At 37.5% G+C, this 21,881-nt stretch overlaps 3 protein-coding genes across 3 annotated transcripts; 1 reads left to right on the forward strand and 2 right to left on the reverse strand.

Moving 5' to 3' along the window:
- Positions 1-868: 868 nt before the first annotated feature.
- Positions 869-5,705, forward strand: LOC145636978 (uncharacterized). The gene is made up of 5 exons (XM_081688505.1): positions 869-1,211; positions 1,632-1,687; positions 2,145-2,208; positions 3,661-4,668; positions 4,942-5,705. The coding sequence occupies exons 1-5, from the start codon at positions 869-871 to the stop codon at positions 5,703-5,705; spliced, it is 2,235 nt and encodes a 744-aa protein (XP_081544631.1).
- A 2,669-nt stretch (positions 5,706-8,374) lies between these two features.
- LOC145636979 (uncharacterized) lies at positions 8,375-10,626 on the reverse strand. The gene is made up of 3 exons (XM_081688506.1): positions 10,173-10,626; positions 9,203-9,996; positions 8,375-9,010 (listed from the first exon to the last, which is right to left on the reverse strand). Exons 1-3 carry the CDS (start codon positions 10,624-10,626, stop codon positions 8,375-8,377), a joined length of 1,884 nt encoding a protein of 627 aa, XP_081544632.1.
- A 124-nt stretch (positions 10,627-10,750) lies between these two features.
- Positions 10,751-12,881, reverse strand: LOC145636980 (uncharacterized). Its single transcript, XM_081688507.1, has 4 exons — positions 12,484-12,881; positions 11,377-12,277; positions 11,167-11,314; positions 10,751-11,061 (listed from the first exon to the last, which is right to left on the reverse strand). The coding sequence occupies exons 1-4, from the start codon at positions 12,879-12,881 to the stop codon at positions 10,751-10,753; spliced, it is 1,758 nt and encodes a 585-aa protein (XP_081544633.1).
- Positions 12,882-21,881: the final 9,000 nt, after the last annotated feature.

The following is a 21,881-nucleotide window of genomic DNA, read 5'->3' on the forward strand; positions in this document are numbered from 1 at the left end:
CCCATTTTCCTTTTACCCCATCTCCTGATCCTCTCATTGTTGATTCTATGACTAATACTTGTCTAGTTGGGAAATTATTTGGGGAAAGAGTTTATAAACATATCATTATTGGGAAATTAAAAAGTGCTTGGGTGTTTTTAAAAGGTCATGTGGATTTTGAGCCAATGGGCAATGGGTGGTTTCTTATCACTTTTTTTAACAAGAGGATAAATTGAATGCTTGGAGGGGAAGACCTTGGTTTGTTCAAGGTCTAAACTTTGTTCTCCTTTAATGGACCAAGGATTTCTGCCCAATCTCTACCTCCATCTCTTCTATAGATCAATGGGTTAGAATCTATCTTCTGCCTCACCACTATTGGTCCTTTGACTGTTTGGCTTCTATTTTATCCCCTGTTTGTAAGTTGATTAAGCTGGACCAATTCACTGAATCCAAGAAAAAAGTCAAATTTGCTAGAGTTTGTGTCAATATCTCTATTTCTAAGCCTATTACCGGCTCTGTTTTCTTAAATCTTTCTGATGGTATAAAAGAAATACACCTCATTTATGAGGGAATGACTGAATTTTGCCCTCAATGTGGAGTGGATTCTCATGCTTTGGATTCTTGTCCCAAAGTTGCTCAATCTGTCATGCATGTTCTTATTGAAAGGCTTAAGAATAGTTCCATCTCTTCCCCTAATTCTGATAAGCAAGGGGATGACTCCTCTTAAGTCCCTTCTTCTTCCAAATGGGTTAAGGTGGTCCCTAGGAAGAGATCTTTTCCTTCTAGGAAACCTCGTAATCCTGGCCCTATTAAGCTCAAACCTGGCTCTACTATTATTAACCCCAACCAGCCTATTTCCTCTGAGATTCCCTCATTTCCTTCAGGTTCCATGGTTGTGCATGTCCCTCCCTCTTCGTCTATCCCTATGGATAACCAGTACTTAATGCTGCTTGCCCATGAGTCCACAGAGGATGTTATGGGAGAGGCCACCCCTCTTAATCCTTCTGCTGCTGATGCTGCATCCCCTCTTCTGATAGAAGACGAAAGTTCTCCTTCTCTCATGGACCAACTATTGGATGATCATGATTCTGCTGCTCAAGATGCCTCAACTCCTCCTGTTTATGAGTATGGCACAAACTCCAATCAGCATACAGGTCTTTCCTCTGATGATGAACAACGTTTTTTTGATGCTATGGGGGTCGATGTTTCTGCCTGCTCCTCTGAATCCTCTGGTAAGAGGAGGAGGACTAAAGATGCTGAAGACTCAGCTTCTTCGCGGCTCCCTAAAAAATAATCTGGTCTTCTTTTGTCTGTTCACTCTCCTACTCAGTATTTGTACTAGTCTTAACTTTTATTTAGGTGTACTTGTATGTACTAGTTTTGATGCTTGTTTTCCCTCTGTATATAAGCATCTTTCTTTTTTGCTTTTCCTTTGTACTATGTTACTATTTTCTGTTTTTATGATGTATCACCAGATGCTATCTCTAAATCAAATTATAATAATATATGTACATATTTCAAGCTATTTCTTGTTATTGGTCCTTTTTCTTTTTGTCTTTGGTTTCATCCTAGTTTTTTTAGTACTTATTTCTGGGTTTCTTTACCCTCTGCCCTCTCTTTTTGCTGAATGCTTTCCCACTTTTGGGATTCAGATTGGTATGTGGTTTTCCCACTTTGGACATTTGTGGATTTTACTCTATCCACTAAGGTACTTTATTTTTTCTACTTATCTCCCTTTTCCTTATGTTTCATGTCTACTGGTCCTATGCTTATTTAGCCTTTCCATCTTTTATTATCAGAATTCCTGCTGTGTTGCGGTTAAATACTATGAATATTTTTTTTGGAATCTTTTTAACTGGGTTTACTTACTCTTTTTGAGCCGCTTAGCTCATATTTGCTTGCCCTCCTCTGGTAATATTAGGACTAATGCACTTTCTAATTCTCCCCCTTTGCATTGTTACTCCTTGTCCTTATCTATTTTACAAGGTTTGCTTTGTCCTTTCCTTGCTATTTTTGTTGACTGTTTCCAAGCTCAATGGGTAGTGTATTATTGGTTCTTCTTCCTTTGGACTAAGTTTCCCCCTCTATATGAATTACCTCCATTTTGTTCTCTGTATTCCCTTATGTACAGGTTTAGCTACTCCCTCATACTTTTCATGTCTCAGGATGATGTAACTTCTCATGCTGTCAGGTCTTCTACACTTGTTGGTCTGATTCCTAGTTCTTACAGTCTGTCCACTCTTCGTCCTTTATTTCTTACTTCTTGCTGTATCAATTTACGTTTACTTTTCGTTTCTCTTTTTTCTAGTTGTATTTTCTTTTTGCTTTTTTCTGTTCATTTTGGGCAGTTCTTATCTACTCTTTCTTTGTTTCTTTTCAGTTTGTTATTTGTCTTTCTTATTTTCATCTTCTACTTTTGTTGTTTGGTGTATTTTTGGTTTCCTTTGTTATTTTTATTCTCTTCAAATCATTTATACACTTTCTTCTTGTTTTGCAGGACCTATCTGTCTGGGCTGTCTACGCTTTTTGGCCTATTTTCTTACGATTTTCCCCCTTCTCCATTTATTTGCTCTTGACTACGTTCCCGATTTTTTCATAGGAACTTATGACATTGGTTTCCATGAAACCTGGGATTTTTTGTTCTTTTGTTTACAGAGTTATAGGACTTTGCTCCTACATTCTTGTAGAATGTTTTTTGTTTTTTACTCCTCTTATACTTCTTTATGAAGATTATTAGTTGGAATGTTAGAGGGGCTAAGCGTTCACAGGCTATTAGTGATATGGTTTTCCTAAAGAAAAAAAGCAATCCAGACATTTTTATTGCAATTGAGACTATGAGCTCCCCTTCTAATAGTCATAGATTGAGTAAAACCTTAGGTTATGAATTTGTTCATATCATCAATCCGGTAGGGCATTGTGGTGGAATGTGGGTTTGCTATAACTCTCCTAATATCTCTGTCACTGTCGTACATTTGCAGCATAGGATTGCATCCTTACTTATTCATGATTTAGCACTTGATTTTGTTTTTATGCTTTATTCTATATATTCCCCTGCTCAAACCTCTCAAATAGTGATGTTCTGGTCGGATCTCTATGACCTTGTTTCAAGTTCTCCCCTACCTTGGTGTATTATTGGGGATTTTAATGACTTATATTTACTTAATGATAAGCAAGGTGGAAAACCCCCTTCCCTTGCTAGATGTTTTAGACTTCAACGTTTTGCTCAATTTACGCAAGCTATAGACCTCCCTGCTATGGGAAATTCATTTTCGTGGAAGCGTCCTTTTCAATCCCACTTTATTTATGAAAGATTAGATCGTTCCTTTGTTAGTTCTCAATGGCCTTCTTTATATCCAGATGCTTCCCTTTTATATGAACACTTTTCCATTTCTGATCATTCCCCTATTATTTTGGTTACTAATAATAATATGACGCCTAGACTTTCTTCTTTTTGATTTCAGAATATCTGGACTTCGGATGTAGAAGCTCAGAATATTATTATTACAAATTGGAAGACTCGACATACTGGCTCTCGTTTCTTTTGCATTTTACAAAAATTGAAGCGTACTAAAACAGACTTAAAGCATTGGCACCATTCTAAATATGGTAATGTCCAAGCTAAATTAAGTTTGAATCAATCAAAATTGATTTCTATAGAATCTTAATTACAACTTTTTCCAGACAATGCTCATATACGTCAACACCTTAGTCGGCTTATTCGTCAACGTGAAAAGCTTCTTTTGTTTGGTCAAAAATTTTGGGGTAATTTTGCACGCAAATTATGGTTAACCAAAGGTGATCGTAACTCTAGATTTTTTCATGAATCAGTTAAGTTTCGCTCTAGTAAAAAACAAATTTTTCGTCTGCAAAACGATGATAATCAATGGGTTGATAATCCATCCGATATTACAGACCTCTTTTATACTGAATTCTCTACTAAATTTAAATCTGCTTTTAACCATGATCGAACCATTTCTTTACCTTGGATTAACCCAGTCATCTCTCAAGATGATAATCTGCAACTCACAATGGTTTTTACAGACGATGAGATACGATCTGCTTTTTTTGACATGTCTTCTTATAAAGCTCACGGGTCAGATGGTTATGGCCCAAAATTTTTTCAATTTTATTGGAACATAATTGGTCAAGATATTTGTAAAGCTATTAGAGGTTTTTTTTACAATGGTATTCTTCTTAGGGAATTAAATCATACTATTATCACGTTAATTCCTAAAGTCCACTCACCCTCGAAGGCTAGTCAGTATAGACCCATTAGTCTATGTACTACTATTTATAAAGCTATCTCCAAATTATTAGTTAACAGATTGAAGCCTTATTTAAAGAAGATTATAGGTCCTCACCAAAATGCTTTCACCCCTGATCATGCCATTCAGGATAATATTTTGTTGGTCCATGCAATTCTAAACTTGTTCAATAAATCCAAAAGTAAGAAAGGTTGGTTGGCTCTGAAACTAGATATGGAAAAAGCCTATGATCGCATTGAATGGGATTTTTTATGGGCTACTCTTTCCGTCTTCGGCTTTAATGCTACTTGGATTAATTGGATTAAAGCTTGTGTTACCACTGTGTCTTATTCTCCTGCTATCAACAATGTCACTACTGCTCTCATAACACCTTCTAGGGGGTTACGGCAAGGAGACCCTCTTTTCCCGGCCCTCTTTGTTATTTGTATGGAAGTACTAACAAAAAAATTAGTACTTCTTTGTCAAAACAAATCTTTAGGCCTCGGGGTTAAAATTGCACCAACAGCCCCTAAAATACCTTGCTTACTCTTTGCGGACGATAGTCTTCTTTTCTGTAAAGCCACTTCTACAACCGTGTCTTCTCTTCGGAATACTTTGGATGAGTTTTCCATGTTATCGGGTCAACTTATTAACTTTAATAAGTCTTCTATGGTTTTTTCTAAATATGTATCTAATAATACTAAATCCTCTTTGGCAGGTTTCTTTAATATGACACCTAAATCCTTCCTTGGTCGTTATTTAGGGGTTTTCTTTAACTCTTCCCGTTATACCAAAGATAATTTTCAGCATCTTATTGCAAAAGCTGATCAGAAAATGAATTCTTGGGCCTCAAATTTGGTTTCTAAAGCTGGAAAGGTGGTTTTAATTCAAAGTCATCTTGAGGCTATCCCCTCCTATGCCATGACTACAGCTCGTTTACCTTCTTCTGTTACCTCTTCTCTAGACAAAATTAATCGTGATTTCTTTTGGAAGCAATCTCCATCTAAGACTAGTATACCTATGGTTGCTTGGGACACTATTTGTCAACCTAAAAGTCAAGGGGGTTTAGGCCTGCGTAAGTCTGCTGCTGTTAATTCTGCTTTCTTGGCTAAGTTAGGATGGAAAATACTTACCGACCCTACTAATTTGTGGGTTCAATCAGTTACAGCTAAATATCTTAGACAATCTCATTTTTTATCTTACCGTTCTCAGTCTAGAGACTCTTGGATTCGGAAGAAAATACTACAATCACGACCACTCTTGATTAGAGGACTCCGTTGGAAGATTGGCAATGGTACTTCTATCCTCTTCTGGGTAGACATTTGGTGTGCTGACACTAACATTATAGCTTTATTGGATTTGGACCCAGATACTATTTCCAATATTGATATTACCGTTGATATGTTTATTACCGATGACAATTCATGGAATGTTTTCCTCTTACAATCTTGTCTCCCTCATGATCTTGTTCACCTCATTTGAGGTATTCTGCTTCCTTCCTCCCCTGTTCCAGATGAACCTTGTTGGGGACTTTCTAATGATGGTCAATTCTCGGTTAAATCGGCAACTTGGTTAGCTCATTCTCCTTCTATCTTACCCCTTAAATGGGAATTTCGTTGGATTTGGAATTTAGATATCCCTCCCAAAATTATGATATTTTTTATGGAAAATTCTTCTAAACAGTCTTCCAACTAGACAAACTTTGGTTTCTCAGAATATTGACATCTCTCTCGTTTGTGCCCTATGTAATTCTTTTCCCGAATCTCAAGACCATCTTTTTCTTTCGTTCTCCTTTGTTAGGGATGTTTGGTCTTCTATGGCCGTACGTAACTGGGTTGACTCCCTTGTCTCTTCTTCGTCAATCCATGCCCTTTTTCGCTCTCTTAAAACTTCTTCTCCCAGGGTTGTTCCTAAGATAGCCATTATGTTCTGGAGCATTTGGAAATGTCGAAATGCCCTTATCTTTAAGAGATCTTCCCCTACTGTTGATACCATTTTTTGTCGTGCTTTTACTCTTTTTCAGGAATGGAAATCCCGCTCTCTCTTGGATAATCTACATCCTACTAGTCCTCCTGTTCACTCCTCTCCGTCTCCTCCTACCCCTTCTTCTATATCCTGGTCCCCTCCCCCCTCTGGGATTTTGTAAACTTAACTTTGATGGCTTTGCTTTCACTAATTCAGCTACGGCTGGTGTGGTCCTCCGTGACCACCTAGGTAACCACATAGCTAGCTAGCCGCACTTATAATTTAGGCTCTTGCTCGGCTTTTCTGGCTGAAGCTATTGCTCTTCGTAATGGTCTACTTTTAGCAAGAACCCATAACATCTCCCATATTTTCATTGAAGGAGATAATCTAACTGTTATTAATATTTTACAGGGAAAATTCAGGTGTCCCTGGAAACTCCAACTGCTCATGGACGACATTAAAAAGATTCTGGAGTCTTTCTCAGCTTTTGATTCTCAGCATATATATCGTGAAGGAAATCGAGCAGCAGATTATGTTGCCTCCCTAGGCTATTCTACCCCGACACATCAAGATATTGACCCCTTATTAGATATCAAGTTTTCTTATTTTTTACTTTTCGATAAATTAGGTTACAGTCTTGCGAGAAGACGTTCCTAATTTTCATGTATCTTACCTTTAAAAAAAAAATCATCATTTCACAAGATTTCAAATCAACTTCATGAACAAAAATATTTTTTTTCCCAATGAATCCCAATATTTGGCTGCGTAATTTATACTCTTCCCTAATTTCAACCTTAATTAAAAGATCTATAAATCTCGTGTAACTATTTTAAGTAAGAAGACCCTGAAATAAAAAGTATACAATTATTATAAAGATAATATACAATATTCCAAAAAATAAAAAAAATATTTCTTTAAAAAAGAGATAGGGGAATTTTAAAGGAAAAAATAGCACCAGAAAGTGACACGTGTCATTCCTGGTGTCTGTTTTAGTGAGCGATTTCCTTAATAATGTTAAAACAAAAACAAATTCCCACTATACACCCAATTTAAAACAAATTCCCAAAATACCGTCCATGTAGGATTGGCATTTGGTTTAGCTTAACACCCCTAGCAACATTAGCGGTTTTTGAGACCCGTTATTAATGAAATTAGGGCTCTTTGAATTTAACAGTAATAATGTGGGCGCTCTCTTTCCTGTTATTAGCTAAGACATGGTTTCAGAAAAGAGACCTCCTTTTTTATTGACAGGTCTCTTTTCGTCCTTACTATTTTTCAAAAAAGGTAAGGAATTGAAGAAAAGAGACCTGTTTGTTGAAACAGGCGGTCTCTTTTTTGAAACCGCTAATAACAGTAGCGGTTTTAAAGCTATAACCGCTATTGTCATTAGCGGATTTAAGGTGAAAAAAATAAAAAATAAATAAAAAAAATCACACCCAATATCGATCCTACGTGGACGGTATCTAGGGAATTAGTTTTCAAATCGATGCACAAAGGGAATTTATTTTTATTCTAGCATTATTGTGGGAAATTGCTCCTATTTTAGTATTATGTTACTAGCTTAGGCCCCGCGCCATGCAGAGTTAGTCTAATTTTTTTACTACGTACAAAAATTAATTAATCTAAAAAAATTTTTGATAAAATATAGACATTAAATATATAGAAATTATATTGTCATGATCTGTATTAAATGGGAAAGCAAAAGTTAAATAGATAATATATATATATATATATATATATATATATATATATATATATATATATATATATATATGTATCCAAAATAATAATAATAATAATAATAATAATAATAATAATAATACAGAAAGAGATGTCATTTGACACTACATTTGACATGTTTTAGTATGCAAATTATTTATGGATGTCAAATGTAATAAATTTAGCATCTCAATCAAGTGTCTTAACAAAACATTTTTATTTTCTTTTTTTTACATTTACTAAGATATTGATTTTTCTAGTTACGTAATTTACAAAAGTTGATTGATACTTCACATGTCCCTAGAATTAGGCATCCATAACTATATACTAAAAGACACACCAGCATGGGACACATAAAATAATATATTTACCAACTTAGATATCTAACCATATCTTTCTATTGCTATATAAGCAATTACTTCTTTTTTTTTTTGGAAAAGGTAGGACGAGCGTATTATTAAGCTAAATCAATTTCCGCCAAAGTAGTAATACTTTGAAAGGAAAGGTCCCATACAAACAAGTTCATCAAAACCTCCGGTATCCCATCTAGCAATACAATGGGCAACCGTATTACATGCTCGTTTAACATGAGAAAAAATACATGAATCAAAACACAAACTGTCAAGTCTAACATCTTCATAAATAAGATGAATCGGAGTCCACCCACACGTCTTGCCATGGATGCCTAGGATAGTACTCGTTGCATCACTTTCAACTGCCAGGTTGCGGAAGCCAAATCTTCTAGCCAATGTGATCCCATACCTTACAGCAAGTCCTTCTGCAATATCAGGTGGCGTATAGGGAATTCGACGAGTTCCCGTTAGCAACACCACGCCATTCTCATCCCTCAACACAGCCCCAAGTCCAACCTGACTTCCCCTTCGCACATGAGCATCGACATTGACCTTTACCACCCCAACAGACGGCCTAATCCAAGAAGCAACATTGCTTGCCACACTAGCCCCTTGCATTGCAGGAACACGTATCACACGCCTTGCATACCCCCTATACTCATCCACCAGTCCAACAAAACCTACAGCAACATGCATTGCACTCGGCCTTTCATTGCAAAAAACATACTTGTTTCTACAGAACCAGGCTGCCTACATCAGAGCCCCCATAGTGATCAGTTCTTTTGCCATCAATTTGTGTGCAAGCCACCTCCACCTCTCCTTAAAAGAGTGTACAGGAGCCCCTTCTAAGTGTTTCACCAAATCACCATGTTTCTATATTTCAGTTGCAGCCAAACAGTGAAAGAGAGAGTGAATAATGGACTCAACTTCATGCCCACATACCTGACACGATGCTTCAAGAGTTATATGCCTATGCATCAGCCTTTCTTTGACAGCCAAATTACCCATACATGAGCTCCAAATGAAGTGTTTCAATTTCGGAGGGCAATCTAACTGCCAAATGCCTTTCCACAAACTCGCATCTTCATTAGCAGCTTCACTATCCAAGTTACCATTCCCCTTTATACGAGCCAACCAGTAGCAAGATCTGACAGAAAAAATTCCATTTTTTGTTTGAGGCCAGTACAGCATATCAACAGGCATTCTGCTAGATAACGGAGTGGATAAAATTGCAGCACAAATATTAGCAGGAAACATGCTGCTGATCAAGTCTCTATCCCACTCCCCATTATACTCTGAAATCAGCTCACTCACTTTCATATCCATGTTGCTTGTAGTACGGAAAAATAACCTTCTGGTTATCATAATCAACGGGTCTGGCCAAACTTTTACATTGTGGCCATTATCAACCCTCCATACCAGGCCATCACGCAGCAAAGATTTTGCTCCCCATATACTTCTCCATGAGAAGCTTGGGTTATCTCTATTAGCATCAAAAACATTCGAGTGCTTATAGTATCTAGCCTTCAAAGTTTGATGCAGCAACGTATTCTCATTCATGAGCAGCCGCCAAGCTTGTTTAGCCAATAATGCCTGATTGAAGCACTTTAAGTCCCTAAACCCCATTCCCCCCATTGCCTTCGGAAGACACAATTTTTCCCAATTTTGCCAATGAAGCTTCTTTGCATCCTCCCTAGAACCCCACCAAAACCGGCAAAGGAGTGTATGAATTTCATCTAAAAGTCCATTCGAGATCCTAAAAACACTCATCATATATGTAGGAATGGCTTGAGCGACCGCTTTGATGAGCACTTCCTTTCCCGGCCTAGATAACAATTTCTCCTTCCAACCATTTAACTTCTTCCAGATTTTCTCCTTAAGGCACCCAAAGACAACTTTTTTTTTTATTTACCAATAACAGTTGGTAGCCCCAGATATTTCTCATGTCTATCTACCTCCCTCACGCCTAAAGTTTTAATAATCTCCCTTCTCCGATCTACCGGAACACATTTGCTAAAAGTCACCTCTGTCTTATCAAGATTAACTTTCTGACCAGACGCCCTTTCATAACAACTGATTATATCAGCAACAACAGAATATTCCTGCAGAGTAGCTTTAGCAAAAAGGAGGCTGTCATCGGCAAAGAAAAGATGAGAAACCCTTGGAGCTCCATTACAAATCCTAGCTCCTTTTATTTTTTTATCCCTCGCAGCACGGGATAACAAAGATGAAAAAGCATCAGCACACAGCAAAAACAAATACGGAGTAATTGGATCCCCTTGCCTGAGCCCTCTTGTCAGATGAACGTCACCCGCTATTACACCATTCACCTTAAAAGAAAAAGAGACAGTGGTAAGACAATCCATGATTTTACAAATCCAAAAGCTAGAAAAACCGAGCTTCAACATGACCTTCTCCAAAAAAATCAATTCTACCCTATCATAAGCCTTACTCAAGTCAAGCTTAAGGGCAATGGATCCATCTCTCCCTTCACCCTTCACCCTTCTTTTTCATAGCATGAAAATTTTCAAACGCAACCAATGCATTATCCGTTATAAGACGCCCCGGGACGAAAGCACTCTGATCAACTGACACAATATCATTCAACAAAGGTTTAAGTTTGTTCGCTAATGTTTTTGATATTATCTTGTAGAGCACATTACAACAGCTAGTTGGTCTAAAATCTTTCATCTTTTTAGGCTCATCACATTTCGGAATAAGAACAATGCATGTTTTATTTATTTCTGACAAATCAACCCCACCTCTCCACCATTTTTTCACAAACAATATAATATCAGGACCTACAATATGCCAAAATTTCTGAAAAAATAAAGCATGCATACCGTCCGGCTCGGGTGATTTGTTCGGATGCATTTGAAATAGGGATACTTTTATTTCCTCATCACTTGGCTCGGCTCCCAGTCTAGCATTTGACTCCTCCGATAATCTAGTCTCAAGACCCGCCAAAGCTTCACTAAAATGCGATGGATTCTCAGTCTTGAATAAATCAGAAAAATAATCCGAGACAATATTTTGCAGCTTCTCGTGTTCCTCCTGCCATACATCATGTTTATCATAGTGCCCATTGACATAATTCCTTTTTTTCTCTGACTCGCCTTTCTATGAAAATAGGACGTATTTTGATCACCATCTCGTAAGTCATTGGCCCTTGATCTTGCAAACCAGTAGGACTCTTCTAATCGCCTTAAATCATCAAGTTCAGGAGATAAGCCTACACATTTATGTAGAGTTTGGGTATCCATTCTGCCAGATTGAGCTTCCCCAAGTGCAGCCTCAATTTTGCGAATTTTCTTCTTCAAAGAACCAAAAGTAGCAACTGCCCACTTTGTTAGGTCCCTGGAGCATTTCATTATGCGCATATGAGGTTCATCCCCCACCTCCTCCCTCCACGCATTTGCCACTACATCAGCACACTCGTCCCTTGATAACCACATGGCCTCAAAACGAAAGAGTTTTCCCTTCTTCCCCCTTTCAAAATAGTTACCAGCCTCTAACAAGATGGGCGCATGATCAGAATTCTGGAAAGGTAAGTGCTTCACCTTAAAAGATGGCATCAGGTTACACCATTCGTCCTCAGCTAGGAATCTATCTAGTCTTTCACGAATCATTGTTTCAAGTGTATTACCCCTCTGCCACGTAAAAATACAACCCGAGTAGCCCAAATCCCGAAGACCACATTGATCAATTGCCTCCTTAAAACCATCTATACACCTTTCACTACCAATAGCACCCCCCTCCTTTTCATTATTACTGACAATTTCGTTGAAATCACCGAACATCAAACACGGCGATGACCCCAAAGAGTGTAAATTCACCATCATCTCCCACGTCTTAAATTTATTCTCCCTTTCCGGCCACCCATATATGCCAAAAGCCCTCCACACTACATTGCCCTCCCCATTAATAATATTTGTTGTAATATGGTGTGTAGAGAAAGAGATCAATTTGACATTAATATCACGCCACCAAAAACCCATGCCACCCGACCTCCCATCACTACTCAAACAAATTCCATTATCAAAACCACACCGAATTTTAATCCTCTCCAAAATACTACTATGTACTTTTGTCTCCGAAAGGAAGACAATATTTGGCCTCTTTCTCCAACAAATGTCGCAAAGAGTTCTAACCGTCCATGGGTTGCCAAGTCTATAGACGTTCCAACTTAAGGTTTTCTTTGTTTTTCGAGGGCTGGGTAAGACCCAAGTCCCTCTACTTGAAACAAATTCGAACCAGCAATAATTTGATCCACACCTTTAACTTTCTTCACATCCTTCTTTCCTATATCACCTACTCCACTATCAAGAGAAGAGTCAAAACTTCTTTTCAGATTACCACTCCCCCTCTCTATCAAAGTACCTAAGGCATCATCATTTTTATCTTTCATAATAATGTCATCCCCCCTAGTAATTCCCTTCCAACTCCTCCCCCCCTTTTGTGTTTCAACCCCCACTCCCTGTACTAATTCACCCTCCTTGCTTCCTGACAGGTTACTAGTTATTTCCCCCCTTATGACTTCAACATTGTTTTCATTATAGTCCCCTGCTCCCTCCACTCCACTCATACCCCCCTTGCCTAACACATTTTGGTTTACCCCCATTACACCACGCACCACCTCTGACTGCTTGCCTATTGTCTCCACTACACCATCTTAGTGTATGTACATAATTATTATTTTTGGTTTACCCCCCTTATAAGCAATTACTTCTTAATGTATGTATATAATTATTATTTATAATAAAAAAAAATCATGAATATAATATTTCAACCTTACATAATTAGTGAATGAAATAATTTGAAATGTAAACTAAAAAATATAAAAAGAGAAAGTTTGAATTAAAAATGTAATATAGTCATCAAAAATAAAAAAAAATAATAGTAGTATTTTAAGTTGCTTGATTTGGGATAAAATAAAAAATAGATGATGGACCAAATTATTTTTATATTTAAATATAGTTTGAATTAATATTCCGTGACAAAGAGTGAAAAACCGTGCATGACACGGGATCTAACCTTGTCGATCATAATTTTTTTTTTTTTTTGAGGGACAAAATTTATTTAATAGTCATACTAATACTCTATAAGTCCTTATTTTGTGATAATATATACTTCCTCCGATTTCTTTTAGATGCAACACACCTTTTAGCGCGGTAATTAAGAAAGGTGGGGTTTACATGATATAATAAACTTCAAAATAGGATGAGTGGTTGTTAGGAGTGTAATTTAGTGGGACATGTGCTTTAAATAAGGGAAATAATATAGTTTTTCCCTAAAGTAACTTTCCTTCTATAGTGTGTTGCAAGTATTATGACATTTTCTTTTTAGGGAAGTGTTGCAAGTAAAAGAAAATGGAGGAAGTATATAATAATAAATTCTCAAAAAAAAAAATTGTCATTAATTTGAATGTATAGTTAATATTAAAGTGAAATAATTTTTTTTTTTTACAACAGTTTAAATAGATAAAAAAAAAAGTATTACAAACTACGAGCCTTGCTAGCTCTTCTAATACAAAGAAAAATTATTAAAGTTAAAGTACTTCCATGTTTGATCTTGCCGATTTGAATAATCTACCACTTGTCTTCGAGCATGCGACGAGGAACACACCATTTCATTTATGTATTCCACTTTCCATTGAACTTGGAGAATGCGTTGGTGGACGACGACGAACAAACAATTTTTTTTTTTTTGATAGCTGGGAAACAAGTCTTATTAAAAAAGACCCTTACACCCCCACTACATCTGGTATGTACTTCCAGTTTGTGGGAGTGGACTCGATACTAGACGACTTACAACATTGAAACACAGAGTTAGACACATAATAATGACTCGACGTCGTGGACATATAATAACTACTAAAAGACGCAGATTTCTTTCTTGGGTGGCTTGGGGAGTCAAACATAGGATGGTTAACAAACTTCCTCTTCTTACCAACTTGGGACCTGCAAACATAAGCAAAATTAGCAAGGGAAACTCGGGGATTGGGAATCTCCCTGTGAATAGCTGTCGTCGGTCTACTTGTCTTCCTTCTTCTCTTATCCTTTTGGTGAATCGTATTGCTTCTTCTTCCTGTTTTCTGGCTCTTTCTCCTCATACTGATCTCGGTTGTGGAGGGAACTCTGAGTCTACTGGTGGCTGAGGTGATAGGATTAGTGGAAAAATCGTCTTTTGTGGAGGAGAAAATTCCTTCTTCTTCACTCGAGCTATCAATTCCTGAGGTTACGGTTGAACCTACCTCCGAACAGTAATCCTCCTCCTTCGAACACACCCCTTCATGCACCTCTTCTTGATCTCTCCTGCTTTCTTCCAAGCTTACACTAATTCTGCTTGTAGCTTTCTCTTTTGGGTGGTTCACTGCCTTCACAACCAGGTAAGAGCCCGACCTCATATCATAGTAATGGATAGGTTTTCCTTGAACCATTATTTTTTAATCCTTTTTGGAGATCGATAAAAAGGAACCCTGCCTCCTATGTCGGTTTCGAAACCGATATTTGGGCTCGCATGATCGGCACTAAGGCCGTACTTCAAAGAATCATTTGCATGAGTCACGGAGGATCCATTTGAGGGATCCCCAATCTTGTTACAAAAACGGACACTTATCACATCCTCCTCGTGAACATGGGAAGTCATATCCACATCCTCCGAAATACAACTCTTAGACCCACTCCTAATGACGCACTGATCTCGTTCATTGTCCATGTTTGATATGTTCTCGACTTGGAAAGCCCTGTGATTAAACTTCATGGGGGAAGGTAGACCAGCTCTAAGACCTATTGGAGCGTTGAGATCTTCAACTACCGAGCCATGATTAGATGAAGAGACCACCTCCACGGAAGACTTTACCCGTTTTCCTTTCCTATCCTCTAGGATTTGTGGTAGTCTAGAGTTACTCTTCCCTTTTGGTTGCAAGTCTATCACTTTGTCTATAGAGTTCAATTCACGCACAACATCAACATTTTGAGGCTCATATTCGGCGGCACGAGTTAGATCCTTCTTTGCCTCCCCTAGATTATTCATCCCCTTTGAGGACAATGCTCTTCTATATAAGGTTCACATTTCCAGGATTAAAATTCAACACAAATGAGCATAAATCCCTTCCTTGAGCAAATAAATTAATCTTGATAGCACACAGAGCAAGATTGAGGTTGAGACTAATGGCAAGATCACAAAAACTAGAAGTTAGTTTCTTCATTTTCAATTAAAGCAAAACACAAGAGTTTCGTAGCTTTATCATACTTAGACAAGGCTTCCTCATAAAGATTTTTCTTAAACAAAAGGTTACCCTCTTCTTTCATATTAACACACATTTGCAAAAGATCTTCAGGTCCCCAAATTGCATCATAAAGTTCAAAAAATCAGACAACTCCTCTCCCACCCCATCATCATCTAGATGAAAATCAATTAACGCAGCTTGAAGACGCATAGGACCCATAATTACTCTAAAGTTCTATAACTTACCACCCCAAGAAAAGAAACCCCAAGAGTCACAAAACAGCTAAGGACAACCAACAATCAAAGAAAGGAAAGAAAAATACTTCAAACTAACTAGACAAGGTAGGATACCAGCTAGTACCTCATAGAAAAAACTCATGAGAGCGAATAATAAGTTCTAGATCGCCGGGGTGAAGACTCACCGGCGACCAGTGGAGCTGGGGTGGCCGCCGGCGAGCTGAATTAGGTGGGCGTTGTGGTAGTTTTGGAGTTACTGATGAAAGAGAAGTCGGGGTAGTTAGCAGCTGAAGTAAAACTATCGTTGACGAACAAACAAATTAAGGCATACTTATTAACGAGCAGAAAAGGACACCAAGTGTCTATTACATTAAGTAAATGGGCAGGAAAACAAAGCGTGAATCACCAATTCAAGTGATTCGATACCCTTAACTGTGGGTACCATTGATCTCTTCTCAAAGGAAGAGACCATTGACATACTATAAACCTCCAAAATTGTCTTTGAAGGCCCCCAAACATTTCATTTTGGGGAGCAGTGTTAAGGTAGGTATTTTTCAATGTAATAGATTAAAAATCCACTACTAAGTTCAAACAAAGGACATCAAGGGACATCCTTCTGAAACTCCTTCGACCGAAAAAATTGACATAGGAAACTACAAACAAACTACAAGCCCTAACCAAACTTGTCAACCAAATCATACCACAACGATGGCAAATTCCCCACAATACTAAAACTCGAATATCCAAAATTCTTATAAACAGGAGCATAACACACCCATTTAAATCCCCTAAAAAACTTGATAAACCCCAATTAGAACAAAGAGAAACGCATCCAAGATCATCAAACTTGAAGCAAAGACCCATAAAAGCTAGGAAAGCTAAAATCAAACCGTTAAAAACAAGTAAGGCCATAAAACAGGCAAGAAAACAACCAACTTACACCGACCTCCGATTGCAGCCTTTACCGTGAAGGCCAATACTCGACTAACTTCAACGGCGACCACAACAACCAAGAGAAACGAAATCGGTCCAACTTATACGAAACAAAATACAGAGGAAAGACACAAGAAATAAAGCCCAATGAAAGAAACTCACAAACCCTAACCCTAACTTTACCTTTATCAACTCGGTCTTTCCAACCACCGGTAGTCGGCGGCGTTCGAGCTAGCCGTGGAATCTTATTTCGTCAACGAAACCTTAAACCCAAATTGAAAACCAACCTTCTTACCCTCCAGTACCCAACTCACAAGGCTACTACTACTTAAGAACTCTGGAAAAAAAAATCTCATAAGAACACCTTCACAACTTTGCGGCGAGAAGAGGTTAGCGCTAAGCGGAGGTATAGAAGCTTAATTCCACTTCGACTTCGCCGCTAGAACAAGAACTAAAGAAAACGTAGATATTGGAAAGGGGAACCCGCCGGAGAACCGGCCGCGGCGCCGGAACTCCGGTGAGTTCTAGGTTTCAGAGAGGAGGGGTTTTGTTTTAGAGGAGAGAGAACAGAGCTTTTCTGTTTTCTATCGTGCTAAAAAAAAATTATAGTGAAATAAATTATTAGAGGTGTTTGATTTGGAAAAAAAAAAAATTAAGTGAGGTTTTAAAGTAAATTCTTTAATACTTGCATAGTTGTATCAATTACATGAACCAATTTTATCATTACTTTTTTGGGCAAAATCTAATAATACTCCATTTAAAAGGTAATTAGAAAGGATTTAGAATAATATGTTGGGTAAATGTGTATGGAAAAATCATGAACAACAAATAAAAACGAATATATTTGTCATAAATATAATATTAAAGATTTGGAATAATAATATGTAGCTGTATCAAATATTCACAAAATAAAAAGATTTTGGTTAAAAAGGAATGGGGAGTTCTAAGGGGGAAAAAACAACACCAGGATGTGACATGTGTCACTCTCAGTGTCTGTTTTAGTATTAAGTTATTGTTTAACTAAATGATACAATTACAATAACCCCCTTCCTTTTTTAACCAAATTTTTTTGTGAATATTTGATACAATTACAATAATATCATTCTAAATCTTTTTTATTATCTTTATGAAAAAAATATGAAAACATATTACTTTTTATTTGGTGTTTATAATTCTTCCATACACATTTACCTAAAAATATTATTATTATTATTATTATTATTATTATTATTATTATTATTATTATTATTATTATTATTATTATTATTATTATTATTATTGTTATTATTGTTATTATTATTATTATTATTATTATTATTATTATTATTATTATTATTATTATTATTATTATTATTATTATTATTATTATTATTATTATTATTATTATATATATAAGCAATCGATTTATATTATTGATATTAAAGAAATTACTTTAAATCATCGATCACTTTATTTGTTAAAAATAATTATTTTGTACAAAAAAAAAAGAAAAAAAAAACACTTACTGTGCATGAGAGGGGCCTAAGCTAGTATACTACTAATCATTAACCAACAAAGCCAAAACCAAAGTCCAATAAAATAGGCCTAAATCAATTATACATGGCACTCTCAAGTTAATAAAGACATCCTACAAAATCTCAATCTTTCCATGTGGGAGAATATTGATATCTAAAGATTGGAGGATTAAAAAAATAGGAAAAAAAATAGGGGATGTGCCTAGTTAATCTCTTTGATTGATTTTCAATGTCAATTTTTTTTTCCAACTCAGCATATGTACTAAGTAGCTTATGACTCAGATGCAGAATTCTTACACGTAGGATAATGGTTAATTAACTATGCAAGTTTAATCGGTGACTTCATTAAAATGGATGTACCTTGAAGGTGAAGCGCTGTGTATATTAATTGAATGTGTACTGCGTATTAAATGCTAGTTGACTGGTTGGTGGTTTAAAGACCCTTGATCACAGTCTGTCATCATTTGTGGGTAAGTACTACTAGCATTTATGGGTAAATAATTTTTTTTTAAAAGTTAGGGGTGCACTTTGTGTACAATAGTCTTTTGTACACCACCAATAATATTTTTACGCCAACTAAGCAAATCATATTAAATAGAGGAGGAAAGCTGAAATTTTAAGAGGGAAAATTAGGAGGGATTTTTTTGGCTTTTTCCCGGGTAGGAAGCTTTGAAGAGGGACCAATTGGGTTGGCGCCAACATATAGCATTGGGAAATGGGAATTCCATCCTTTCTGCATTCAATTCTTTGACCTTTGTTATGTTCAACCTTTTTCCTTTTTCATTAAAACTCCATTGTTAAACCTTGGCGTGGCTTTTATCTTCTTCTATTGCAATCCATTTATCCCTTTTTTTCCCTCTCTCTTTATGTTTTAAATCTTGTTTCTGTAATTTCAATTACTAATTTTACCAACCATGTTTATGATATGTTCTAATTTGATAATATTTTCATAATTTATTAGCAATTTTTTGCTTTTTAGGAGATGATTCATCATCTATCTTTACCCACAGCAACAACAAAGAAATTAGGCGCACAAAATAAGGACTAGCAAAAGAATTTTTCAAAAAATAAAATGACTAGCAAAAGAAAGTGGAAGTTGGGAAAGAATTAGGCGCACTAATGAAGAATTAAAGTTGCTGTGGAAATTTTATTAACGGAAGAATATTGTGATAGGGGTGCCAGCTAGACAAGGAAAAATTAAAAAATAAAAATTGTAGAAGTTTAATTCGTAAGCCTAAAGTTTTGATATCATGTTAGATCTTGTGAAACTCTTCAAATTGGATTGATTTTCAGAGTTAGGAACCTCAAAAGATAATTATACAAAATTTATCACATATATTGTAAAATAAGAGAATATCCTATCATATATTCTATAAGTTGATTTAACTCAATATTACTATGATTAAATTTGAGAAAGAGAAAAAAAAAATGGATTTAATTTCGTGCTAGCATTTTGATTTTAATCTCAACATTATTTCGTCACATTCAGAAATTGAAACAAGGAAGGTTTTTACGTTTTATTGTTTGGAGTAATGGTTGATTATTGCCTTGCAAATTCATAACTTTGAAGAATTTATAAGTTGATTGTCTTGCCACAAATGGCGGATGAAGCTAAAAGAAAACTGAAGCTAATTTCCTAAAGAGTTATTTCATGGTTGTTAATTTCGATTTTTTTAAAACATAAATGATTCGTACTTTTTTTTTTTTTGAAGTAAGATTCGTTCATTACTTTTGTTATTAGTTGTGATTCTATAAAATCAAAAAATATTACTTAACATTAAAAATTTAGGAAAAATTCACATTTACTACCACCAAAAGCACCACGTATCAGATCTACTACATGTTTAAAAAAAATATTTTATATTACTACCATCATAATTCCCTAACTGTAGAAATAACTACCAGTGACTAACCCCGTTACTGTTTCTGTTTGAGGGGCCCACAACAACGGCTAGTTGGGTTTAGCTACCGTTCAACCACCTTTGCAGCCACCCTTCACTTCACTACCACCCGTCCCCTCAACTGCCGGTGCCGGCGCGACCCCACTCCCTCCCTTCCCCCCACCCCTACACAGCCAACCCCCTCCCTTTTCCCGTTCTTGCTGCCCCGACCCCCACCCTGAACCGCACGAAAACCACCCCACTTTGACTCCTCTGCTCAGACCCACCACCCGCACCCGCACCCGTTTGAGCGTACCCATAACCCCCCATCTGCGACAATATCTAATTAATCATAATCCCAACACCTTCAATCAAAGCAAGAAGAACCCCACCAAAAGCAGCAGAACGAGCCGACGATTTGAGACCGTGACGCATTTGGGGAGGTAGTTTAGGGTTAGGGATGGCCGAAAGGGTAGGGGAGGGGGAAGGGGTCGATTTCGGTTGGGGAATAGGGAGGGGGGCAATTTCTGATGAGAGGGGAAGGGAAAGGGGGTGGTTTTTGCGTGGTTGGGGGTCGGGGCAGCAAGAACAGGAAAAAGGAGGGGGTTGCCTGCGTAGGGGTGGGGGAAAGGGAGGGGGTGGGGTCGCAACGGCTGGGGGGTGGGGTCGCGCCGGCGCTAGGGGGGAGGGAAGGGGTGGCAGTTGAGGGGAGGGGGTGGCTGGGTTACTTTTTTTTTTTTGAAAAATCTTAATTTTTTTCTTTTAATAAACTTAACGGAACCTTAACAGATTCCGCTAAGTGGTAGTAAAATTTGAATTATGTGATTTTGGGTGGTACTAATATAAAATATTTTTTAAATGGGTAGTAAATGTGATACATGGTGCTTAAGCTGGTAGTAAATCTCAATTTTTTTCAAAAATTTAACTTAAAATGAAAAGAGGGAAGATTTTCGCTAAAATCCCATACAATGAACTCTTAATGGTGGTAAAATTTCATGTGGCACCAACATTTAGCTTTGGAAATTGTAATTAGGAGAGAAAACGTAATCTCCCTCTTTCACCATTAGCTCATACCTAAAGTTTCTTCATCTCCATCTGAAAGGAATGGTGTCCTTCGAACAAGTGTATTATTCTGATAGCGGGTTCAGAATTATTAGAAAGCTAATATATTCAGTAAGGTCAAGTGATCGGAATGCCTGGGTGGAGGCCGTTTCCGATCAGTAATATTAATATAATTAATATTACAGCTTAATCTTGACTGAACCCTTCGGGTCACACCCAAGCAAAATATACGAACCAACTCGACGAATTAATTCGGAAGAAATTAATTCGTCGCCCGAGTGTTAAACATTTAGAGGTCAGAAATTCGAGCTTGGAGCGTCGAAACCGAGCGTCGGAGAATCTCAAATGTCGAGCCAAAATTTAGGATTTGGCGAGACGGGAAAATGCATCAAGTAACAAGTAAAATCCTAGCCACGCAAAAGGCTAGGAATGCATGCCCAATAGGAGCATGCCACGTGGCAGCACACATGGCAAAACGCCATGTGGCAGCACACGTGGCCGCCACGTTGGCAGCCGCCAAGTGGCAGCCGCCACGTTGGCAGCCGCCACATTGGCAGCCACCAAGTGGCAGTGTGGCACGTGGCAGCGTGCCACGTTGGCAGCGTGCCACGTGGCAGCGTGCCACGTTGGTAGCGTGCCACGTGGTAGCGCCATGGTGGCGGCGCGCCACGGTGGCGACACATGTGGCAATGGCCGTGGACCCGGGTTGATGGGTCATGGACACGGGCCAAAATAAAATGGGCCAACTGAACCCAACTTGGGGCT

The sequence above is a fragment of the Chenopodium album genome, chromosome 6, assembly GCF_948465745.1.
Source record: "Chenopodium album chromosome 6, dcCheAlbu1.1, whole genome shotgun sequence".
NCBI lineage: Eukaryota > Viridiplantae > Streptophyta > Magnoliopsida > Caryophyllales > Amaranthaceae > Chenopodium > Chenopodium album.